The sequence below is a fragment of the Amborella trichopoda genome, chromosome 8, assembly GCF_054954075.1.
Source record: "Amborella trichopoda isolate Santa Cruz 75 chromosome 8, AtrichopodaSantaCruz75HAP2 v2.0, whole genome shotgun sequence".
NCBI classification, from domain to species: domain Eukaryota; kingdom Viridiplantae; phylum Streptophyta; class Magnoliopsida; order Amborellales; family Amborellaceae; genus Amborella; species Amborella trichopoda.
This window is the reverse complement of record NC_142343.1, coordinates 3,332,199-3,334,440: the sequence shown is the minus strand read 5'-3', so window position 1 is coordinate 3,334,440 and position 2,242 is coordinate 3,332,199. Positions and strand designations below refer to the sequence as shown.

The following is a 2,242-nucleotide window of genomic DNA, read 5'->3' as shown; positions in this document are numbered from 1 at the left end:
AGACTCCCCCTACACGCCCGACGTTTGTTTGAACATTAGTGTAGATAATATATTGTAATGAGAAAAGTTTATATAGAGCAGAGGCTCTAAACAATCAAATTAGAGCTTACCTCAAAATTTTCACTAGAAGAGGTTGTTTTGATGCCCAAATATACTCAAATTGACCATCTCGACATCAAAATGCATGGATGTAAGAAAAACATGGATTTCATATTTTGAAAATAGTGCATTTTGTAATGCATTTTTGGACGTCAATTTTTAATATTTTCAAGTTTTTATAGATCTGTGGATCTACACTATTTTTAAAGCTTTAAACTTTATAAATAAAGATGAAAATATATTTTAAAGCTATCACAAATATTCTCAGTATTGAAACCACATTTCTCGACATTATACAAGGTATGCTCTAATTTGATTGTTTAGAGCCTAGACTCTATACAAACCATACCCCATTCTAATATACACAATTTTAAGGCTTTAAATTCTTTTTTTTGTTCACCGCCATCAGGGTCAAGGTCGAGGTCGAGATAAATGACTTCGAAAGTTTTTTTTTATGTCAAAACTACAGATTTTTTGTGAGATTGGAGACCCTTTGTTTTTTCTTCATATGCATGCGCCCAATTTTAACTTTTTTATAAATAGACAAATGAAAAATCACCAGTTATTTCTTTAAAATAGCTACGGATACTTAGATCGAAGTTTCGACGGTCGATAAAATAGATCTCAAGGCGAACGGTAGACAAAAACTTGTCACCTCAGGAAAGTGGTAGAAGGCCGTGGAGGCTTCGGGCACCCAGAAAAATCTCGAAACAGCCCCTGAATAGTTCGATGACATACAAACACCCCTAGGGTTATTTCCGACCTTTTTCTCGAACCTTCATGACTCATCCTCCTCTCTCTATAAATACCAGTCCCAAGCTCCTTCTTAAGTCATCAAAACAAAGCATTCAAAGCTCGGATACGACGATTTTCTCTCTTAAATCTCATCTCATATTCTCATCTTCAGTTTCTCGCTTAAAAACTTCTTCCCCATTTCCTCTTTTTCTCACATTCAGTGATTTGTGCTTCAAATTTACAGAAATGTCTTTGATTTCAAGCCTCTTTGGGCGCAGGAATAATGCCGTGGACCCCTTTTCTCTAGACATTTGGGACCCTTTCAACAACTTTCCTTCTCTCTCTACAGAGACCTCAGCCTTTGCCAACACACAAATCGATTGGAAGGAGACTGATAAGGCCCATGTTTTCAAGGCCGATTTGCCGGGACTGAAGAAAGAGGAGGTGAAGGTGGAGGTTGAAGAAGGCCGGGTTCTAAAAATCAGCGGAGAAAGAAAGAAAGAATCGGAGGAGAAGAATGATATGTGGCGCAGGATAGAGAGAAGTCGGGGCAAATTCCTGAGGCAATTCAGGTTGCCGGAGAATGCGAAGGTCGATCAGGTGGCAGCTTCAATGGAGGATGGGGTTTTGACTGTGACTGTGCCTAAGGAGGAGGTGAAGAAGCCTGAGGTGAAGGCCATTGAGATTTCTGGCTGAGAACTCTGAAGGGTTCTTGTGATTTTTATTTTTAACGTTTTGGTGTTGAAAAATTGTGTTGGGAAGTAATTCGATGTTGTACGTCCATTTGCTTGTGAAGTGTGAAAATAATTTTCGAGTATTTCGGTATTTGGTATTAAAAAGTTGTGTTGGGAAGTAATTCAATGTTGTATGTCCATTTATGTTTTTTTGCATGAACGGTGAAAATAATTCTCGGAGTAAAAACGATTTTTTTTTTTTTTTTTTGGTCTCTTCTTGCGGATTGCGTTATATCGGTGATGGCCACAGCCGATTAGTCAGGCCGACTCTGACTTATCGAATTAGTTCTGAGTTTTGTACTGTAAAAGAAAATGGGGGTAAAAAATCCCCAAATACTAAAAGAATATTGTTAAAAAAAAAAATTACATTTTATATATATGTTATTTGATATTTTCATATACAATAAATGAAACAAAAAATATTATATTTCTGGACAATTTTTTAGCGTGAGGTAATATTTTTTGACGGAACTAATAATTGAAGGAAATTAAGTAATACACATTAGTCAAAAATATTGCTCAAAACTTGGGGATTTTTTTGTTGTCAATCCCGGAGTACTTCCTTGTATATTACCCTTTGAGGTTTTATGTTTTTCGCCTCTTTGGTCTGTGTTTCGCCCATCGGCGTGATCATCGTCCTAAATAATTAATCATCGTCCTAAATAATTAGCCAA

The 2,242-nt window shown here is 36.5% G+C and overlaps 1 protein-coding gene across 1 annotated transcript; it reads left to right on the top strand.

Annotated features, from left to right (window-relative positions):
- Positions 1-913: 913 nt before the first annotated feature.
- LOC18440189 (17.8 kDa class I heat shock protein) lies at positions 914-1,755 on the top strand. Its single transcript, XM_006850341.4, has one exon. It carries the CDS (start codon positions 1,081-1,083, stop codon positions 1,528-1,530), a length of 450 nt encoding a protein of 149 aa, XP_006850404.1. The 5' UTR covers positions 914-1,080; the 3' UTR covers positions 1,531-1,755.
- Positions 1,756-2,242: the final 487 nt, after the last annotated feature.

Coding starts and splice junctions, on each gene's coding strand:
- LOC18440189 (XM_006850341.4), top strand. CDS start 1,081: ATGTCTTTGATTTCAAGCCTCTTTGGGCGCAGGAATAATGCCGTGGAC.